Raw genomic sequence first — 21294 nt, forward strand, 5'->3', positions numbered from 1 at the left:
TGTCGTGGAAGCACGGAGGACAGGGACCTGAACGTCCATGAGTTGATTGAATCAATGTCTGGTCTAAAGGTTAGTTCTCCCAACAGGTGTTATAGGATGGAGGTCCAAGAAACACATGTTCAGCTCCTTCGCACTAAACAGAGGGTAGGCGTCCCACTGAGGTTCCATGTGGATCTTATGCGTTCATACTTTGATCGCCTAAGTCTACTAGGAACACCAATAAGCGAAAGGATGGCAGTCTCTATTTGCTCAATTCACTACACAGTGGGTTTGGTCGCTTCAAGCAACTATACCTAAGTGAACCAAGAGAAGAAACAGTTGCAGAATTTGTTCACCTTGTCAGAAAGGCTGAAATAATACTGGACTGTGAAGCCAAAGATTTACTCAAGGCTAGAAGGAGACCGTTCAAGAAAGGTGGAAAGTCCAAGGGCAATGCTAAATCAAAGCAGGACAAATCCACGTCAAGCTGTCTTTATTGTGATGGAGTAGGCCATTACAAGAGAGAATGTCCAAAACCAAAGGAAGATCAGAAGAACGGAACAGTCGTTCCATCTTCAGGTATTTTCGTTATAGACTGTATACTTGCTAATTCAACTTCTTGGGTATTAGATACAGGTTGTGGCTCACACTTATGTTCCAATCCACAGGGACTAAGAAGAAGTAGAAAGTTAAGCAAGGGTGAAGTCAACCTACGAGTGGGAAATGGAGCACGGATTGCTGCATTAGCTGTAGGAACTTACTATTTGTCGTTGCCCTCCGAGCTAGTTTTGGAACTGGAAGAATGTTTCCATGTTCCAAGTCTTACTAAAAACATCATTTCAGTGTCTTGCTTAGATGCTAAGGGATTTTCCTTTTTAATAAAAGACAATAGTTGTTCGTTTTATTTTAAAGAGATGTTTTATGGATCTGCTAGATTAGTCAATGGACTTTATTTATTAGATCACGACAAACAAGTATATAACATAAATACCAAAAAGGCCAAAAAGGATGATTTAGATCTCACCTATCTGTGGCATTGTCGATTAGGCCATATAAACTTGAAACGCTTAGAAAGACTTCAAAAGGAAGGAATTCTAGAACCATTTGACTTAGAGGATTATGGTAAATGCGAATCATGTTTACTTGGCAAAATGACAAAGCAACCTTTCTCTAAAGTTGGAGAAAGAGCAAATGAACTATTGGGTTTAATCCATACAGATGTATGTGGACCAATGAGTACAAATGCTAGAGGTGGTTTCAGCTACTTTATCACTTTCACTGATGACTTCAGTAGGTATGGTTATGTCTACCTAATGAAGCATAAGTCTGAATCCTTTGAGAAATTCAAGGAATTTCAGAGTGAAGTAGAGAATCAATTAGGCAAGAAGATTAAGGCACTGCGGTCTGATAGAGGCGGTGAATATCTGAGCTATGAATTTGATGACCATCTGAAAGAATGTGGAATTCTATCAGAATTGACTCCTCCAGGAACACCACAATGGAATGGTGTGTCGGAACGGGGGAACAGAACCTTGCTAGACATGGTCAGGTCAATGATGGTTCAGGCCAAACTTCCATTAGAATTTTGGGGACATGCACTAAATACAGCTGCACTCACTATAAATAGAGCTCCGTCTAAAGCTGTCGAAAAGACTCCATACGAATTATGGTTTGGAAAGCCTCCAAATGTGTCTTTTCTTAAGATTTGGGGATGTGAAGTATACGTCAAACGATTAATTTCAGACAAACTTCATCCAAAATCTGACAAATGTATCTTTGTGGGCTACCCAAAGGAAACAAAGGGGTATTACTTCTACAATACATCTGAGAACAAGGTGTTTGTTGCTCGAGATGGTGTCTTTTTGGAGAAAGATCACATTTCCAAAATGACAAGTGGGAACAAGGTGTTTGTTGCTCGAGATGGTGTCTTTTTGGAGAAATTCGAGTCGAACAACAAACTCTAGAGAATGCTCAAGATGACATTCAGGATGAAACTCAGAGATCTTTAGAAGAATCTGGTGAGAATCATGGTCAATCTAGAAATGTTACCCCGCGTAGATCGCAAAGATATAGATCTCAACCGGAAAGGTACTTAGGTATTTTGACGAACGAGAGCTATGACGTTCTGTTACTTGAAAGTGATGAACCTGCGACTTACAAACAAGCTATGACGAGCCCTAGCTCCAAGCAATGGCAAGAAGCCATGCAATCTGAATTAAACTCCATGTCTGAAAACCAAGTATGGGATTTGGTCGATTTGCCAGATGGCTACCAAGCCATTGGAAGCAAATGGGTTTTCAAACTGAAAAGGACAAGGATGGGAAACTTGAAGTTTTCAAAGCTAGATTGGTTGCAAAAGGTTACAGGCAAGTCCACGGTGTGGATTACGATGAAACCTTTTCACCAGTTGCAATGCTAAAGTCTATTCGGATAATGTTAGCAATCGCTGCATATTACGATTACGAAATATGGCAGATGGATGTCAAAACTGCTTTCTTAAACGGCGTTTTAACAGAAACTGTGTTTATGACACAGCCTGAAGGTTTTGAGGATCCAAAGAATGCTAAAAAGGTATGCAAGCTAAAGAAATCAATCTACGGATTGAAGCAGGCATCCAGGAGCTGGAATATACGTTTTGATGAAGCAGTCAGTGACTTTGGTTTCATCAAGAACGCAGACGAATCTTGTGTATACAAGAAGGTCAGTGGGAGCAAAATTGCTTTCCTAGTATTATATGTCGACGACATATTACTTATCGGAAATGACATTCCTATGTTGAACTCTGTCAAGATTTGGCTTGGGAAATGTTTTTCGATGAAAGATCTAGGAGAAGCACAGTACATATTGGGCATCAAGATTTACAGAGATAGATCTAAAAGGATGATTGGACTTAGTCAGAGCACTTATATCAATAAGGTGCTTGATAGGTTCAAGATGGCGGACTCCAAGCGAGGCTACCTACCCATGTCTCATGGAATGACTCTAAGCAAGACTCAGTGCCCAAAAACACTTGATGAGCGTAGACGAATGAATGGGATTCCATATGCATCATTGATTGGTTGAATAATGTATGCTATGATATGAACACGCCCGGATGTTGCGTACGCACTCGGTGCTACGAGCAGATACCAGTCAGACCCAGGAGAGGCGCATTGGACTGCTGCCAAGAATATTCTGAAGTACCTGAAAAGGCACAAAGATGACTTCCTGGTCTATGGTGGAGATGATGAATTAATTGTTAGAGGCTATACGGACGCAAGTTTCCAAACCGACAAAGATGATTTCAGATCACAGTCTGGGTTTGTCTTCTGCCTCAACGGAGGAGCAGTAAGCTGGAAAAGTGCTAAGCAAAGCACCATTGCGGATTCTACAACTGAAGCGGAGTACATTGCTGCACATGAAGCAGCAAAGGAAGCTATATGGCTAAGGAAGTTCATAGGTGAACTTGGTGTAGTCCCCTCCATTAAAGGACCAATAGCCCTGTATTGTGATAATAACGGAGCTATTGCACAGGCAAAGGAGCCTAGACACCACTAGAGAGTCAAGCATGTACTTCGTAGATTTCACCTTCTACGAGAGTTTGTTGAAAGAAAAGAAGTCGAGATAAGCAAAATTGGAACTGATGACAACATATCAGATCCATTGACTAAACCTCTGCCGCAGGCGAAGCACAACTCGCACACTGCAGCTATGGGAATCAAGCATATTGGAGAATGGCTTTGATGTCTCTGTTTAATGTTTTAAAAGTTTTAGAGTTTAAATCTTTGTAAAACATTATTGGTTAATCATTCACAATAAATGAAAAGAATTCATTTTTCCATTTAATTTGTGGTTTATTAAATGATGAGTCCCTTCAATTTGACGATATATTCAAGATAGACTGTCAGGACCAGTCTTGTGACTAAGAAATGTCTATCAAGTGAACTTGAATGTCAAAGGTTAAAAATGGTCCCTAGTCGGAGTTTTCTATAAAATTGGACGCATAGAAAAACGTTAGACGATTAGAATGCAAGATGACTAGTAGTTCTGTTTCTTGAACTATGTGGACATGGCAATGTCATAATCATTTGCATAGATACTTACTTTGTGAAGACTAGTATCGGACAAGACCTATGAAACTTTACTGTAAGAGATGAAAATCTGTCATAAGTAAATTTCATTAAAATTATTAGACACTAAATCCTCAATACCTGAGTGATTTGAGATTACTTGTTTGAGAACTGGTTACTTTGACGTTGACCAACCGTCGCACCGTAAAAGGAGGCTATAAAGGCAACGCTCAGGTAATCACCTATCAAACGAAGTCTAATCTCAAGATCGCAAGATTGGGATTGTCCTCCCATAAATCGGGATGAGATGCTTAAAAGTTGTACAAGGCCACTAGGAGAGCTAGAAACTGTGAAATGCATGGCCGTGCTCGGATGAATCATAGGCTATGATTATCTGTTTATTTGATCAGTTGAACTCTGAAACCGAGGAACACCTCTGGACATAATAAGGATGAAAACTCTTACCTTATGTTCAAGAGCAAGCATCGAGCGACAAAGGAATTAGGAAATGCACACTTGTCCCTAAGGACAAGTGGGAGACTGAAGGAAATAATGCCCTTGGTCCAAGTATGTATTCAATGATAAGTCTAATATATGCGGTTCAGTATTAATTAACAAGTTAATAATTCAGTGAGATCAAGTGAGCTGAATGCCTAGCTAGAGGCCGCTTCAGTTCAAGTGGAATTAATGATATTAATCCACAGCTTACTCTTGACTGAACCCGTAGGGTCACACAAATAGTACGTAAACGGATCAAGTATTTAATGGCATTAAATACTCCATCTATGGATATTCGGAATCGACGGATCTTGGTTTCAGTGGGAGCTGAGATCGTCACAGGCAAGAAATGAATACTCCGGAAACGATGATATTGCCGGAAACGGAAATATGGATCGTATCGGAAATATAAATATTATCCAAGTCGTAGATGTTGCCGGAAACGGAAACATGGTACATATCGGGAAATATTATCGGAAATAGAAATATTGCCGGAATCGGAAATATTGCCGGAAACGGAAATATTGTCTGAATCGGAAATATTATCGGAATCGGAAAATAATTCCGGAAACGGAAATATTAAATATTTGTTCGAAACGGAAATTAATTCCGGAATCGGAAATGTTAAATATTGTTCGTATCGGAAATGAATTCCGGAATCGGAAAATTAATCGGAAGCGCGTCGTACGAATTAGCATCGGACGAGCTTGCTAGACGAAGGCCCAGCACGAAGCCAGGCCCACGTCCAGCAAGGGAAACGCGCGCCACAACACGCCAGCCCAAGGCTGCGCCAGGCCCACCGCAAGGCAGGCCCAGCGCGCGCCCAAGGCTGCGGCAGTCGTGGGCTGCAATGCTCGGGCTGTGCGCGCGCGCGCATGGCGCCCCTCGTGGGCTGCTGTGCGTGCGTGGGTGTTTGTGTTCACATACGAAACCTAAAACGTACAGGATTCGTTTAATGATTAAATTCTTAATTCTATTTGATAAATTAATTAAATAAGAGTTTCATTAGGATTCTAATTTAATTAATTCGTATCCTAATAGGATTCCAATTCTCTTTCCATACCCCTATAAATATGTGGCCTGGGTTCACAATTTATAACAAGTTTTTCAAGTATTCAAAGTGAGTTTTTGAGAGAAAAATTCAGACACATTCCTTGCTCAAAAGTGCCGAAATTTTTAGTACCTTAAGGGCGATTCTAGTTGGTCAATCTTAAGGCGGATCCGGACGTGCTGTGGACTATCTACGGAGGGACGACACTTGGAGTCCTAAAGACTTGTTCTTGTTCGGTTCGGGCGCAGCTAGGGAAGGCACACAACAAAGAGTATGCATCTAAACTATGCTATATGATTATGTGTAAATAATATGTATTCCTGGCTAAATGGTGTTTCCGCATGATTTATGAATTGTCATATGTATCATAACCTAACAGGTGTTGGCTCACGAGCCCGGCTTGTGGAAGCCTCTCGTTGATTCCTTGCTGTGATGGTGCAATTCCTCTTAGGTTGGCTAGTCATGGTTGAAAATCTGAGTTCTTGTGATTTTTGGGGTTTTGGGTGAAATTGGGTTTTTTTATGGAGGGTGGAGAAATCTGAAATTAAATGGGTGGAGGTTGTAGGGGATGATGAGAGGAAGAATTTGGTGGAGAAATGGAGGAGATATGAAGGTTTGAAGTTTATGATGTTTGGGGTTTAATGGAGGAAGAGAGAGAAAAGAAGGTGAAGATGAAGAAGAGAATGAGGGAAGGAAGGCAAGCCCGTGAATAAAACCGTGAAATTCGCAAATCGCCCGATCGGGCAGCAGCTCGCCTGATCGGGCGAAATTTAAGACTTTTTGCTGAATGGATGCGCGCCCGATCGGGCGGACCTCGCCCGATCCAGAATGTGGCTTCTGACTGCTTCTTCAACCCAGATTTCAACCGCTGATCTCATAGTGACGTCATCACCAACCGCCCGATCGGGCGGAATTTCGCCCGATCGGGCAATCTACTAGCCATTCGAGTCGATCGGGAAACAATCGCCCGGTCGGGCAAAACTTGGCTTCCTTTCTTCTTTCAGCACGCACCCGATCGGGCAGACCTTCGCCCGATCGGGCATTCCACTCGACAACCGGGCCGATCGGGCAACTTTCGCCCGGTCGGGCGAAATTTAATTGTTCTGCTACGTTCCGTACGCGCCCGATCGGGCAGTCCCCCCCGGTCTCCACCGGGCGGTTTGCAAAATGCTCCGTTTCAGCTATTTTTCCACTTTTACGGACTTGGAGCCTTAGACATGCACACTACTAAACACCCAAACAGTAAAATTCCCTCTTCTCACCTCTCCAATATCAAAAACTACACTAAAACACACACCAAGGAAAAGAATTACACTAAAAGCACACAAAAGAAAACAAAAATTGAAAAATTACACTACTAAAAGCGATAAAATACGGGTTGCCTCCCGCAAAGCGCTAGTTTATTTCTAGGTCCCGCTCGACCTCATTACCTCAAATATGCATGTCATGGGGCGGAAGGATTGAGGTGTTGAACCTCAACCACTCCTACAGTAGCCCTTCATGGTACAACTTCAGGCGTTTCCCATTTACTTTGAAACGCTCACCATTGTTGTTTTCTACCTCAACGGATCCAAACTTGCTAACCATGGTCACGGTGAACGACCCAGACCATCTAGACTTAAGTTTTCCAGGAAATAGCTTAAGCCTAGAATTAAACAATAGAACCTTATCGCCCACCGCGAACTCCCTATGAAGGATGCGACTGTCGTGCCACCGCTTAGTCTTCTCCTTGTAGATACGGGCACTATCATAGGCTTGTAACCGAAACTCATCTAGCTCACTCAACTGTAGTAGCCGCTTCTCACCGGCTAACTTAGAATCCATGTTAAGTTGTTTGATTGCCCAATAAGCTTTATACGCCATTTCCACTGGCAAATGGCATGCCTTGCCATACACCAACCGATACGGGGAAGTACCAATAAGTGTCTTGAAGGCAGTTCTATACGCCCATAGAGTGTCATCAAGCTTGTCGCTTCAATCCTTCCTAGACTTTGCCACCACTTTCTCGAGTATAGATTTGATCTCCCGGTTGGAGACCTCAACTTGCCCACTCGTCTGAGGGTGGTAGGCTAGTCCTGTGCGACGATAGACCCCATATTTGCGCAGGAGCGCATCCAGATGCTTCTCATGGAAGTGTGATCCTCCATCACTGATCAAAGCCCGCGGATCTCCAAATCTAGGGAAGATGATTTTCTTGAATAGAGAAATGATTGTCTTAGCATCGTTAGTAGGCGAGGCGACGGCTTCCACCCACTTGGACACATAGGCCCTGTTCTTTTTGGCTTAATTTCAGTTTCAGGACTTATTTGGCAGTTCAGTTCAGTTCAGTTCAGTTCAGTTCAGTTCAGTAGCATTCAGTTCAGTTCAGTTCAGTTCAGTTCAGTTCAGGAGCATTCAGTTCAGTTCAGTTCACTTCAGTTCAGGAGCATTAAGTTCAGTTCAGTTTAATTCAGTTTAATTCAATTCAATTTAACTTAATAAAATTAATAATAATAATAATAATAATAATAATAATAATAATAATAATAATAATAATAATAATATTGTTATTATTATTATTAATATTACTTATATTATTATTTATATTATTGTAATACTTATTATTTATATTTATATTTATATTATTATATTATTATATTATTATATTACTTACTATTTATATTTATATTTATATTATTATATTACTTATTATTATTATTATTATTATTATTATTATTATTATTATTATTATTATTTATAACTAATATAATTTATTATTATTTTTATTAATTAGTTACGGATTATTAGTTATTAATTATTTAGTTATTAGTTATTAACTATGAATTATTATTATTATTAAAACTTATCATTTATTTTAATTATTTAGTAATCAATTACAGATTATTATTATTATTAATGTTATTTATTGTATAGTTATTTAGTTATTAATTAATAATTATTCTTTAGTTATTAGTTAAAATTTATTATTTTTATTTATTTATTATTATTTTAATATTTATTATTTAATATTTAATATTTATTATTTAATATTTATTATTTATTATTTATTATTTATTATTTATTATTTATTATTTATTATTTATTATTTATTATTTATTATTATTATTTATTATTTATTATTTATTATCTTATTTATTATTTATTATTTATTATTTATTATTTATTATTTATTATTTATTATTTATTATTTATTATTTATTATTTATTATTTATTATTTATTATTTATTATTTATTATTATTTATTATTTATTATTGATTATTTATTATTTTATTATTTATTATTTTTAGTTATTATTTATTATTTATTATTTATATTTAGTATTTTTAGTTATATTTATTAGTTATTATTTATTATTTATTATTTATTATTATTATTTATCATTTATGATTTATTAAGTTGTATTTTATTATTTTTATTTATTATTTATTATTTATTATTTACTATTTATTATTTACATTTATTATTTATTATTTATATTTATATTTATTATTTATTATTTATTACTTTTATTATTTATTATTTATTATTTCTTATTTATTATGTATTATTATATTTGTATTTTAGTATTTATTAGTTATTATTTATTATTATTATTTATTATTTATTATTTCTTATTTATTATTTATTATTTTATTTTAGTATTATTATTTATTATTTATTATTTATTATTATTATTTATTATTTTATTATTATTATTTTTATTATTTATATTTATTATTTATTATTATTATTATTATTTATTATTTATTACTTATTATTATTTATTATATTATTGTTATTTATTATTATTATTGTTATTTATTATTTATTATTTATTATTTATTATTTATTATTTATATTATTATTTCTTATTTATTATTTATTATTTATTATTATTTATTATTTATTATTTATTATTTATTATTTATTATTATTATTTATTATTTATTATTTATTATTTATTATTTATTATTTATTATTTTTATTTAATTATTTATTATTTAGTATTATTTATTATTATTATTTATTATTTATTATTTATTATTTATTATTTATTATATTTATTATTTATTATTTATTATTTATTATTTATTATTTATTATTTATTATTTATTATTTATTATTTATTATTATTATTTATTATTTATTATTTATATTTATTATTTATTATTATATTATTATTTATTTATTTATTATTTATTATTTATATTTATTATTTATTATTTATTATTTATTATTTATTATTTATTATTATTATTTATTATTTACTATTTACTATTTATTATTTATTATTTATTATTTATTATTTATTATTTATTATTTATATTTATTATTTATTATTTATTATTTATTATTTATTATTTATTATTTATTATTTATTATTTATTATTTATTATTTATTATTTATTATTTATTATTTATTATTTATTATTTATTATTTATTATTTATTATTTATTATTTATTATTTATTATTTATTATTTATTATTTATTATTTATTATTTATTATTTATTATTTATTATTTATTATTTATTATTTATTATTTATTATTTATTATTTATTATTTATTATTATTATTATTTATTATTATTATTTGTATTTATTATTATTATTGTTATTTATTATTTATTATTTGTTATTTATTATTTATTATTATTATTTATTATTTATTATTTATTATTTATTATTTATTATTATTATTTATTATTTATTATTATTATTTATTATTTATTATTTATTATTTATTATTTATTATTTATTATTTATTATTTATTATTTATTATTTATTATTTATTATTTATTATTATTTATTATTTATTATTATTATTATTTATTATTTATTATTTATTATTATTATAGTATTTATTATTTATTATTTATTACTTATTATTTATTTATTATTTATTATTTATTATTTGTATTTATTATTTATTATTTATTATTTATTATTTATTATTTATTATTATTATTTATTATTTATTATTTATTATTTATCATTTATTATTTATCATTTATTATTTATTATTTATTATTTATTATTTATTATTTATTATTTATTATTTATTATTTATTATTTATTATTTATTATTTATTATTTATTATTTATTATTTATTATTTATTATTTATTATTTATTATTTATTATTATTATTTATATTTATTATTTATTATTTATTATTTATATTTATTATTTATTATTTATTATTTATTATTTATTACTTATTATTTATTTATTATTATTTTCCAGGTTTCCTTCATTGGTTTAAACACTGCTGACTTAGTAAACCTATCTACCACAACCCAAATTGTATCATTCCCAGTCTTTGACTTAGGTAAACAAGTGACGAAGTCCATAGAAATACAGTCCCATTTCTAGCTTGGAATCTCTAAAGGTTGGACCTTCCCTTGAGGTCTCCTATGCTCAATCTTAACCTTCTGGCAAGTCAGACATCTAGCCACAAATTCAGCCACTTTGTTCTTCATCCTTGGCCACCAATAGACCTTTTTCAAGTCCTTATACAACTTGTCACCCCCTGGGTGCACAGAATATGGCGTATTATGCCCTTCTTTCATCAATTTCTCCTTCAATTCTCCACACTTTTGAGGCACGCACCACCTGCCTTTGTACCTCAAACTTCCATCATCATGGATTCGGAAATCTAACTCCTTACCCTGCGAAATCTTTTCCTTGATTCGCTCCAACTTTACATCACCTGCCTGATTCTCCCTAATCTCATCAAATATCGACGGCTGGATGGTTAAGGCATTTATTACTCCCACAAGGCTTTCACCACTTACTATTTCAAGGTTCAAACGCTGCATGTCCTTACACAGCTCGTTAGCAACGACTAACGCATTAACACTATGACTTGATTTCCTACTCAAGGCATCCGCAACTACATTGGCTTTTCCCTCATGGTACTGGATATCCAAATCATAGTCCTTAATTAACTCCAACCACCTTTGTTGGCGCATATTCAAATCCTTCTGCGTGAAGATGTACTTCAAACTTTTGTGGTCCGTAAATATCCTACACTTCACACCGTACAGATAGTGTCTCCATATCTTCAATGCAAACACTATAGCAGCCAGCTCTAAATCATGGGTAGGGTAATTGGATTCATATGGCTTCAATTGCCTTGATGCATACGCAATAACCTTCTTGTTCTGCATCAATACGCACCCTAAACCATTCTTAGAGGCATCACTATACACGTCGTATGCACCACTCTCATCTGGTAAGGTTAATACTGGCGCGGTTGTCAATCGCGTCTTTAAGGCTTGGAATGCTTCCTCACACTGGTCACTCCATTCAAACTTGGTTTCCTTCTTCATCAAGGTAGTCATGGGCTTGGCTATCCTAGAGAAATCTTGCACAAAGCGCCTATAGTAGCCAGCTAATCCCAGAAAACTACGAATGTCAGTCACACTCTTGGGTGTAGGCCATTCACTAACAGCTTTGATCTTAGCAGGGTCAACTGCCACTCCTTCTTTTGACACAAAATGTCCCAAAAATGCAACTCTTTCCAACCAAAACTCACACTTTGAGAGCTTGGCATACAACTGGTTATCTCTCAAGGTACTCAACACCGATATCAAGTGTTCCGCGTGATCCTCTTCACTCTTCGAATACATTAGGATGTCATCTATGAAAACCACTACAAACTTGTCCAAATAGGCATGGAATACACGGTTCATTAAGTCCATAAATATTGCAGGGGCATTGGTTAACCCAAAAGGCATAACAGTGAACTCATAATGTCCGTATCTAGTCCTGAATGCGGTCTTTGGTATGTCATGGTCAGCGATTCTCAATTGATGATAACCCGAACGCAAATCGATCTTTGAAAAGATTCCTGCTCCTTTTAGTTGGTCAAATAGGTCTTCTATCCTAGGTAATGGATACTTGTTCTTGATTGTGACCTTATTGAGCTCCCTGTAGTCTATACAGAGCCTCATACTTCCATCCTTTTTCTTCACAAATAACACTGGTGCTTCCCAAGGCGATGCACTTGGCCTAATATAACCTTTCTCCAATAGATCCTCTAGTTGGCCTTTTAACTCATTCATTTCTGCTGGAGCCATTCGATAAGGTGCTTTTGAAATAGGGGCGGTTCCAGGCACTAAATCTATGGTAAAGTCAATAGGTCGATTGGGAGGCATCCCCGGGATCTCTTCTGGAAATACATCAAGGAATTCATTGACTACTGCAATATCCTCAGGCTGATCCTTGATCACATGCTCTAGGTTTCTCACATTACATAAGAAGGTTGGGTTCCCTTTACTGACTAGCTTCACGAGTTCCATTGCCGTGATGATTCCTATGTTCTTAGGCTTACCAAAACGACGATATGACACTACCTTGCCTAGGCTAGACCTCAAGTGAACCTTCTGCTTCTCATAATCTATTTTGGCTTTGAACTTGGCCAACCAATCCATCCCTAGAATTACATCTAGCTCTCCTAACTCAAATTCGATTAGGTTAGATAAGAACACGGTCTTGGCTATGGTCAAAGGCACATCTCTATGAATTTTGGTACACTTCACTATACTACCAGTAGGTATGACTATAGGTACCTCAATTGGATCAGGCTCTTTCAACCCTTGTTTCCCCAAAGCATCTACTGATATAAATGAATAAGTCGCACCAGAATCAAATAGAACTTTAACTAAAACGGAATTAATAGAAAAAGTACCCGCTATGACGTCAGAGGAAGTCTCCGCTTCTTGCCTAGATATCACATTCAACTTTCCTTGGGCAACTCCTTTGTTATAGCCACCTCCATTGGTGTTCCCATTGTTGTTTCGGTTCCCATTCTGCTGTTGGTTTCCTCCAGGCTTTCCATGGTTCTGGTGGTTTCCATTGCTGTTGCTATTGTTACCACCTTGGTGGTTCCTTTGGTTTCCACCTCCATTTCCCCCATTCCGGTTCTGATTGTTCCGGTTATTGCCTTGGTGGTTACCTTGGTTAGGCTTTCCATTCTTAGAATAGAATTCATACTCCCTATGGCCTAACTTTTGACAGAATCTACAAGTCACCAAATTTCCATCACAATCCTTTCCAGGGTGATTCATGTTACAGCGCCTACATTCGTAGGTCCGTACTCCATTCCTTCCAGACTGATTTCCACCACCTTGGTTGTTGCGATTACCATTGTTAACCCTAAACTGGAAATTCCCATTTCCTTTGTGCTTCTTAAAATTCCCCCTGATTCTGATGGTTATTCCCTTGATTCGAGCTTCCACCATCCTTTCTCTTTTCAGCACTACCGTTCTTCCTTTGCTGTAATCCATACAGGTGAGCAGCTTTTCCGTACAGGGTGTCTAATGAGGTAAAGGTCTCTCCAGACAACAACAGCTGTAAGTCCATGGTCAAACCATTCTCAAATCTTTGAGCCCTGAGCTCTTCCGTTGCCACCACTTCAGGTGCAAACCTAGACAGCTCTATAAACTTAGAATAGTATTCCGTCACAGACAGACCTCCCATTTTGAGTTCAATGAACTCTTGCGCCTTTTGTTTTTTCAGATAAGGTGGGTAAAACTTGTTCCTTAGTGCAGTTTTGAATGTTTCCCATCCAAAGTTAGGTGTGTCTCTAAGGGTATTTTCACATCGTTGCCACCATAAATCAGCTTCACCTCTTAGGTAGTACACAACAATATTCACCCTAAGGTTTTCGGGGCAATTCACAGCTACAATGAGTTTATCAAACTCTCTCAACCAGTTCTCAAGCACACTGGGCTCAATCTCTCTGCTATAGAGTGGAGGCTTGCTTTGAGATATTTTCTTAAACATTTCCCCAACCGGATCATGCATTGGGTTGGCTCTGGTTTGAGCTAGGTCTCGAACTACCTCAGCTAGTTGTCTAACCACTTCAGAAATCTCTTGGTTAGCCATATCCCTTCTCCTGAATAATAAAAAGACTAACTTTAATATTGGTTGGACATGACATTACTAAGGCACTAGTTCAACAACGAACCTACTCACAACAAGAACACATTTAGGCGCAACCTAGGGGAAGAGTTGGCGCCATTCTTGGGCCTTCTCACCCCACTATTAGATGCAAGTAAATTTAGATGGTTGCTACTAAACCACCTTGCACATAAAATTTCATTGAAGAAATAACAAGTAATCCCTTTGCGATACCCACAAGACTTAGAATTGAGAATTGAACTTAAAGGATAACGAAAAAGGAAATTCTATTATTTTATTAAAACTCCAATGAGTAAGTCTTACATCCACTAATGCCATAGCATTTATTCTCCAACTATGATAAAACTAAAACCATAAATAGTAGCTTTGCTACTTTATTAATCAACGAAATGTAAAACTAAGGATTACATTTCTCTAGAGACTAACATCATCACGACGATCATTTCTTTCCTTGTATTGCTCTGGAGTAAAGTCTTGATCATTAGGATCATCCAAGTCTTCTTCCGGATCCGAGTCTTCATCCATAGCCTCATCATTTTGCTGTGGCTCACTATCAACCACATTATTCTCTTCAAACTCATCTTCAGATCCACTGGATATCTCAATGGTGGGTTCAGGAACTATAGGGTTAGGATTTTCAATCTCTACCACATCATCATCACTATCCTCCTCAACCTCTCTAGCTTACTCATCATGGATCATGCCATCCTCACCATCACTTTCTATTCCTCCATAGCCCATACCTAGACCCGCAGAGTACTTCCCATCCTCATAGCTATTTTCTGCAACCTCTAAGATAGTAGCAAGAACCTCAGAGTCATACTTCCACCTACCATCACTAGTCCCATATTTGTACCAATTAGGGGTACCATCACCAAAATGCATGTCACTGAACTTGTTCTTGAGGTCTATGTAAGGGTTCTTATGGGGTAAACAATGTATAACAATACTAGCCATCATATCTTTGTGCCTAAGGTGGGGCATATTCTTGGTCGAAGCCAAATAGTCACAAGCAAACACGATCTTCTGAACATACGTGCGAGGAGTCTCATTATCCATCTTCTCTAAGTATCCTAGACTAGTGAACTTAGAAGGTAGCATCCTTAATTCCTGAAGATTCACAACTCAAAAGTCTTACTAACGCGTTTCCATAGAAATTCCAACCCCAAAAGGATACAATAAATAGTTCGTGGAGCCATACAATTTCAATGCACAAATATATGCTCAACATGAAATATGATGCAATTAATCACATAAAGCAAGATAAAACATGGTTAGAACATATTCATGGCACTTAATAAATCACATTGTCACATAATATGCATTCTTAGACTAATATGCCCTTCTTAGTCTACCCAATTCTCACTTGAAAATAATATTAATTTTCGAAATTAATTAAGAAATAACTCCTAACTTAGTTGAAATTATTTAAATTAAAATCGAAAATTAATAAGAATTATTGATTAATTAAATAAATAAATAAATTTCGGATAATTTAAAATAAAATAAAAAGAAATCCGAAAATTTTTAAAAAAATAAATTCGAAAAATATTCGAATAAATAAATAAATAAGTAAATAATTAAAATAATTCGGATATTTAAATAAAATAATTTCCGAAATTATTAAAATAAATTCGAATTATTTTCGAAATTTTCGAATAAAATAAAAAAAAAAATTCGGAAAAATTAATTAATTTTACGTAATAATCCAACTTTTCAACTCATTTCAAACGACCCAAAATAATTGATATTTGACCTTTAAAATATTGAGTACTCAAAATAGTACGTTTTGACTTTAGGAAATTAATTTTCGAAAATCCTAAAGTTCCGCAATCGTAGTTTAAGGATTTACCACTTTGCACTATTAGTTAATGCAAAGCAGCTCTCAAACTAGAGCTCTGCAAATACCACTTTGTAACACCCTAATAATTCCTTGCTTTTATAAAATCATTTTCCAACTTAAATAAAGGAATCACTAAAGCATTACCGCCACCGTGATAACGGTTAAGGCTATTACCAGAATTACGCAGCGGAATTAAATGTCAACTAACTTTTAAAAAACATAATTAATGAAATATTGAGGCCTCCTACAATTAGGAACCATAATGGCCCAAAACCCAAAGTATAAATAATTCAACCATTTCAAACATAATTAAAGTATTATTAAATAGTTCAAAATACGAAAACATGCAACTCTCTCGATCATCCCAAGTCACATGATTCCGATCTACCAACCTGCTATTTTATTCTACTCCCCATCAATGCAAGTGCAAATGATAGAACATCATAGGGTCATTAAGGCAAAGGCCATGACCAAAACACACAAAGCACGTAGTCAGCAAAAGCTGAGTACTTACAAGCAGAGGGTGAATGAAACTAAAACATGCATCACTCACTAAGTAATAATCAACATGCAAAAGCCATATAATAATAAACAATCAATCATGAATACAAGACTCGACTCTTGACTCACAATATAATTAGAATAAGCTGCGAACGAGCCAAAAGAATAATCCACAAAGGGAAAAGGTGATGGGAGCCAACCATACACCAAATATATAATAATAAAATCGAGCCATACTGAGTGTCGGGCCATACCGACGGAATTCCTGCGCATAATATAAATGAAACAACGTCTTGTATCATTAGTAGGAGTACGAGCTTTCCGGCAAGACTCCCCCCATTGTTCATACTCAAGGTATATACGTTCCAAGAGTTTTGAAGCTTGTTCTGGTTGCACTTTACGTTTATTAATATTTAATAAAAGGCGAACTCAAGATTCACCAACATGCACACATACAATTAATAAACAACAACCAAAACAATCTTATTTTAAATGCTTTAGGACTTGTGATCAACAAGGCAAGACACTTGTGATATTACTACCATGTTCCTCCTCACCAAAGTGAGACTCCACATCATGCACATTAACATGAGGGTTGTGCCCTTGCACGAAAAATCCTAATTCATTTCATACATAATATTCCCAACTGAACCCTACATGTGCGGTGGCTTACGTGAGCTAACCCTTCACATGTGGTAAAATAAATAGTACAACGAAGTACGAATAATTGGCTCAAAGTATGCTAGACATCCCGTACAATAGCATACAAATAAACAATCCATTCCTTGCATGTGAAATAAACCATACATGCATAAATATTGAACAACATGATTGACAATGAAATCCATACTCATAATAATTCCAACATGCTTGTTCAACAATTGATCCAATAAATCCAACATCACAAATCACATGCTCGTTCACCAAAATAAACATGATTCCACATAATGTAATTCACATCATCAACAATCATGTAATGTCATTGACAAAAGGTGTGGTCCCCCAAGACTTGTACGTACCTTGAATACCTAAGCGTAGGGGCCACTTTGCAATAACGAGCACTCAACTAGAAATCACCTCCTATCATGAAAATAATGAAACTTAAATTATTTCCATGTTCATTAAATTTCCAGCAACTTTATAAAATTTAAAATCTCCTTTAGACTTTAGAATTCAATCGTTTTTCAATAATAAAAACGTCTCAATTTGCAAAATCAATCCCTAGTACGAAAACATACTTTTTCCGCCTTTAAAATCAATAAAAATAGACACTTTAACCCTTTATTCAAATCTGAAAATATAATTGATTATCATAATTAAAATCATCACCTAATTATGCTAATCAATTGACTCATTAGGTCTAGGTTAAAACCCTAACTTGAAAATCCCAATAACACTAGTTTATCATCATAAAAATCAATACTTTATTAAAAAACAAATCTGAAAATTTATCCTTTAATAATTAAAACAAGCCTAATGAATCACAACACGCAAATCCTCAAACCAGGGTATTCACGACCGGTTCCCAGCATTTTAATTACTCAAAACAATATTAATATAATAATTTAAAATACGGAATTTAAATAGAATAGGTAAGGAAGAAGAGAATTATACCAATCCGGCCTATAGCACGGAACAACCACGAATTAATGTGACTGGGCGAAAAAGATTGAACAACAAATGAACAAGCAACAACGTCAACACACAACGCACCACTCGTGGGCGTGTGTGCAGCGACGAAGAGGAACGGGCAGCAGGGGCGCACAACAGTGCTGGCGAGAGGGGAGCAGCGCGCTGGCGCGGGCGAAGGGAGTGAGGGAGTGTGGGCGCGAGGGCGAGAGAGAGAGGGAGTGTGGGCGTGCGGCTGGGCGAGGGAAGGCAGCAGCGTCAGCACCACACAACAACCACACACGCGCACAAAGGGGGATGGGCGATGTGCCGTGCAAGGGGCACGAGCAGCAGCGGGCACTCGTGTGCGGAACGAGGGCCGGACGAGCAAGGAGGAGAGAGAAAGAGGAGTGTTGGGCAAGAAAGAGAGAAAAGGGTTTATGACAAAATAGGGGGTCATTTAATGATGGGGGAGTCTATTTATAGGCTCCCTAATCCCTTGATGGGCTAGGCTTAGGAGATTTGAGTTGGGCTTAGGAAATAAATGATTTGGGCTAGCTTAGGATTTAAATTAAACTCTTTTGATTGGGCTCGTTTAGTAAAACGAATTGGACTTTTTATTTAAAACCCGAAGCTTTAAAAATCATTTGCAACTCATTTAATTTCCCGACTCAAGAATTAAATTCGTTTCGTAATTAATTAAAATAATAAATATTCTAATTAATTAAAATACATTAAATATGTTAATAAATCGTCAAATGCTTTATAAATATAATAAAATATACTTATAAATATTATAAAAATACGAGGTATTACACAGACCATTGTAAAATTGTTGAATCAAGAACCAGTCACTCAAACCATGGTGTGGGCACTCTCTCTGTAGATCCTTGAACCTTTCCCATACCTCGAACAAACTCTCATCTGCTTGTTGACTAATAAAAATGATCTGGCTGTTAGGTTATGATACATATGACAATACATAAATCATGCGGAAAAACCATAAAGCCAGGAAAGCATATTATTTACACATAATCATTTAGCATAGTATAGATGCATACACTTTGTAGCGTGCCTTCCCTAGCTGCGCCCGAACCGAACAAGAACAAGTCTTTAGGACTCCAAGTGTCGTCCCTCCGTAGATAGTCCACAGTACGTCCGGATCCGCCTTAAGCTTGACCAACTAGGATCGCCCTTAAGGTACTTAGAATTTTCGGGTATTGTAGGCAATTATATGACTGAATTTTTGCTCTCAAAAATCACTTTGAATACTTGAATCGTCTGTATAAATAATGACCCTAGGCCCTTATTTATAGAGGTATGGAAAAGGAATTGTAATCCTACTAGGATGTGGATTTGTTAATTAGAACTTTATTAGGACTCTAAATAACAAAGCAAATCTAATAGGATTAGGATTTTAATCTTCGCACGAATCCTAATAGGATTAGGATTTCCCGCACACGCATCGTACAAGCCGTGCACCCGCGCAGGCCTTGCGGCCCACGACAAGCGCACATCCCATGTGCGGTGCTGCGCGCGCGCGCGCCCTTGGCTGGGCCTGGCCTTGCGCTGGGCCTGGTCGAGGCGTGCGTTGCTGCGTGCGGCTCGCTGGGCGATGGCCTGGCTTCGTGCTGGGCCTTCGTCTAGCGGGCCTCGTCCGATGCTAATTCGTACGATACGCTTCCGATTAAATTCCCGATTCCGGAATTCATTTCCGATACGAACACCATTTAATATTTCCGATTCCGGAATTAATTTCCGTTTCGAACAAATATTTAATATTTCCGTTTCCGGAATTATTTTCCGATTCCGATAATATTTCCGATTCTGACAATATTTCCGTTTCCGGCAATATTTCCGATTCCGGCAATATTTCCATTTCCGATAATATTTTCCGATACGTACCATGTTTCCGTTTCCGGCAACATCTACGACTTGGATAATATTTATATTTCCGATACGATCCATATTTCCGTTTCCGGCAATATCATCGTTTCCGGAGTATTCATTTCTTGCCTGTGACGATCTCAGCTCCCACTGAAACCAAGATCCGTCGATTCCGAATATCCATAGATAGAGTATTTAATGCCATTAAATACTTGATTCATTTACGTACTATTTGTGTGACCCTACGGGTTCAGTCAAGAGTAAGCTGTGGATTAATATCATTAATTCCACTTGAACTGAAGCGGCCTCTAGCTAGGCATTCAGCTCACTTGATCTCACTGAATTATTAACTTGTTAATTAATATTGAACCGCATTTATTAGACTTATCATAGAATGCATACTTGGACCAAGGGCATTATTTCCTTCACTGGCCCCTTAGACGAGCTGTCTTCTCAGGAGGGAAATACTTCACATATAATGCAAGGGCCAAAGACTCTCAGTTATCAATTTTCATGGCTGCTCGATTCAAGCCATTGATCCACAAATTTGCCTTCCCACTCAGAGAGAACGGGAAAAGCATCTGCATAGTCTGCTCTGGAGTCAACCCCTTTTACTTGATGGTAGAGAAATATTGGATGAAGGATTGAATGTGAGGATTTGGGTCTTCACCTGCTTCCCCAACGAACTGGCGTCTCTCAATCATGTTAATCAATGCAGGCTCAATCTTGAAGGTCTCAGCTGCAATAGAAGGCATGCTTGCCTTGGGTAGCACAGACATACTTGGCTTATAATAGTCTGTAAGCCTTAGCTCAACTTGTGGTGGTACTCCGTCAGCCATCTTTATCTCTGTATCTGTATCTGAAGGAAAAAGATCGCCAAAAGTATGATCAGAATCAGAGTTAGAGTAATTCCCACACTCTGCAACAAAGTTTCTTCGTCTACGGAAGGTCCTTTCAGGTTCAGGA

At 35.7% G+C, this 21294-nt stretch overlaps 1 protein-coding gene and 1 non-coding gene across 2 annotated transcripts; one reads left to right on the forward strand and one right to left on the reverse strand.

The window, feature by feature from the left end:
• Positions 1–7062: 7062 nt before the first annotated feature.
• Positions 7063–7440, reverse strand: LOC110805460 (uncharacterized). Its single transcript, XM_022011069.1, has one exon. The coding sequence runs from the start codon at positions 7438–7440 to the stop codon at positions 7063–7065; it is 378 nt and encodes a 125-aa protein (XP_021866761.1).
• An 11858-nt stretch (positions 7441–19298) lies between these two features.
• On the forward strand, positions 19299–19404 carry LOC130470999 (small nucleolar RNA R71). The gene has a single exon (XR_008931702.1). It is a non-coding gene; the product is annotated as a small nucleolar RNA R71 (small nucleolar RNA).
• The last annotated feature ends 1890 nt before the right edge of the window (positions 19405–21294 follow it).

The sequence above is a fragment of the Spinacia oleracea genome, chromosome 3 (genome assembly GCF_020520425.1).
Source record: "Spinacia oleracea cultivar Varoflay chromosome 3, BTI_SOV_V1, whole genome shotgun sequence".
Classification (NCBI taxonomy): Eukaryota; Viridiplantae; Streptophyta; class Magnoliopsida; order Caryophyllales; family Amaranthaceae; genus Spinacia; species Spinacia oleracea.

Coding starts and splice junctions, on each gene's coding strand:
- LOC110805460 (XM_022011069.1), bottom strand. CDS start 7,440: ATGGCGTATAAAGCTTATTGGGCAATCAAACAACTTAACATGGATTCT.